The sequence below is a fragment of the Myotis brandtii genome, unplaced genomic scaffold (assembly GCF_000412655.1).
Source record: "Myotis brandtii unplaced genomic scaffold, ASM41265v1 scaffold1270, whole genome shotgun sequence".
Taxonomy (NCBI): Eukaryota; Metazoa; Chordata; class Mammalia; order Chiroptera; family Vespertilionidae; genus Myotis; species Myotis brandtii.
In genome coordinates this window covers 207,132-209,707 of record NW_005354465.1, presented here as the reverse complement: position 1 = coordinate 209,707, position 2,576 = coordinate 207,132, and the positions used below count along the sequence as shown (strand labels likewise).

At 40.8% G+C, this 2,576-nt stretch overlaps 1 protein-coding gene across 1 annotated transcript in view; it reads left to right on the top strand.

The window, feature by feature from the left end:
* DNAI1 (dynein, axonemal, intermediate chain 1) overlaps positions 1–2,576 on the top strand; it is a 57,993-nt gene that overhangs the window by 23,256 nt on the left and 32,161 nt on the right. The window contains exon 2 of the mRNA XM_005859516.2: positions 1,383–1,415. Coding sequence (XP_005859578.1) covers positions 1,383–1,415 — 33 coding nt within the window. The remainder of the gene's footprint in view (positions 1–1,382; positions 1,416–2,576) is intronic.

Here is a 2,576-nt window from a genome sequence, read left to right as displayed (position 1 = left end):
ATCCTTTTTCTCCCCTCCACCACCAAAACCTCTCCCACAGACCCTATCATGTAAGGGCTGTAAGAGCCCATCTAGTCAAACTCCCACAGTTTATAATTTGGGAAACTGAGGCCCAAAGACTTCTCCAAGATCAGACAGGTAGTCAGCGAGAGCTGGGAGCAAAGGTCTCTTTCCCTGCTGCCACCAACATGTGCCTTTGGCTTCTCTGCTACCTTGCCCCCTTGTCCAGTGCTCCCGGCTGGCTTTTCCCAAGAACCCCTCCCTCACATTTCCAGCCTTCACTGATCCCCCTCTTGTTGGATCATCTGAAACACCTATTGTTCTGTATCGCTACTGCAGGGTGTTGTTTGTTTTTACTATCTCTGTCGTCCTCTTAACTTTTTACATGCTGTATTCTTCTGAAAAACATTTTCTCCACTTGGAGACCCCTACTTGTTCTTTGATACCCAGCTAAGAAACTTCCACCTCTAGAAGCCTTTCTTGGGCACCTAAGGCTGGGTAGGTGCCTCCATGCACTCCGCCAGCACGCTGTGCATACGGATCTCTATTACTGGCACAGGGCAGGCTTCCAGAGGAACATATGCTGAATGAGTGAGTGAGTGAGTGAGTAAATAATGAGCACTGGTCATACTCTGCCCTCCATGGACCCTGAGCAAACTGGGATAGGCACATCATCTCTCTTCGCCTTTGTCCCACTGCTTAGCGTAGTGCCTGACACATAAATAGATGCTAAACAAATGTTTAGCAAGTTGAATTGACTGCGCTGCTCTTGGGAACATAAAAATTGAGCACGTTAGAACTGGAAGGTCATCACATCCCAGCCCACGCACTTTACTGATAAGGAAACTTAGGCCCAGAGAGGAAAACATTTTTTTTTCAGGGTCATGATTACTAATGGGTTTGATGGCATTCATTCGTTTATTTAACAAGTATTTTTGATCACCTACTATATATTATGAGCCAGCAGTGTACAAAACGAAGTCCATGCTCGTAAAGAACTTACAATCATCCCAAACAAGTGTTTAGGAATCTAGTCTTCCCTTGAAAATCCCCTTAATGCTTAGAACAGAGCTGAGCACTTAAAATAGGCTTTAAAAAGGGTTTGTTGAACTGTAGTTACAAATAAGATGTGCCCAGTCCTAAGTTACCTGGCTGCTCTCCATGGGTCCGTCCCACTGATAGTGGATTGGGGTTGCCTGAGATACAAGGCTTCCTTGGCTGGGCTAAGAAGCACATGTTGCCCTGAGAGGACTATTTTTGAGATTTGGAAAAGCTCAGTGCCCCCTCTGCAAGGTCCCTGGGCAGAAGCCTCCCTGTGATACTGTCTCTGATACCCCCTGGGAGATTCACTTATGACTTACTTTCTGTTTCCTTTCTTTCAGAGCGTCATTACGGGCAGAGGATCCAGGAAGAGAGTAAGTGCTGAAACCACCACAATCTCTCAACAAGAAGTGAATAATGCTATATATTTTTTAGAAAATTCAAATGAGCAAAAAGAACATTAACATCACTCTTAAACCTACCACCCTGGGAACCTCTTAGTTAATATATGATATTATATTCTCCCAGATATTTCCATGCATATATAAAATTACATGTGTTTATTTTTAAATAGAATTTCAAACTGTATATGTTATTTTATAATCTTCTTTTTACATGATATATTAGAGTGCCTTTCATTGCCAATAAATATACTTTTACTAGTATAGCATCATTTAAAATTACTGCATAGTATTTCATTATATATTCCTTAAGGCCATACCATAATCAGTTCATCCATGTGATGTTTCCCTTTTTCACTATTACAATCAATCCTTCAACAAACATTCATGCATTTAAGTCTTTGGGCATATATTTGGTTATTTATTGAATATACATTTCTATGCATAGAAATCTGACTTAAAGAGTATAAACACTTATTGGGCTTCTGATAAATAGTTCCAAATTGCTCTTTTATGGGCGTGATAATTTATGGGTGCTCATTTTTTCACAGCCTCACCAACACTGGATATTAGTTTTGTTTGTTTGGTTTTCTTTTCTTTTTTCTTTTTTTCAGTTGGTGTTCATTTTTAGTTTTCACCAGTTTTATAGTTAAAAACTGCATTATCTTATTTTGTACATCTTTAATTGCTTGTGACAGTGAATATTTTTTATTATGTCATGGAAAACCTTGGCAAGGTGTTCAACTGTCTATCAGGGAAAGGAAAAACTTCTAGTCCTTGCTTTATTTTTTTATTTTTTGCTCCACGGATCTGATGAGGCTTAAGGTTACCAAGTACTGAAAGTATTGCTGTAAGAGTAACCTTAAGGTGGCAAATTGGAAGGTAAAATAGGAATTAAAGTTGAAGTAGCTTAAAGAACAGCTGGGGCCCTAACCGGTTTGGCTCAGTGGATAGAGTGTCAGCCTGCGGACTCAAGGGTCCCAGGTTCGATTCCGGTCAAGGGCATGTACCTTGGTTGCGGGCACATCCCCAGTGGGGAGTGTGCAGGAGGCAGCTGATCGATGTTTCTCTCTCATCGATGTTTCTAACTCTCTATCCCTCTCCCTTCCTCTCTGTAAAAAATCAATAAAATAT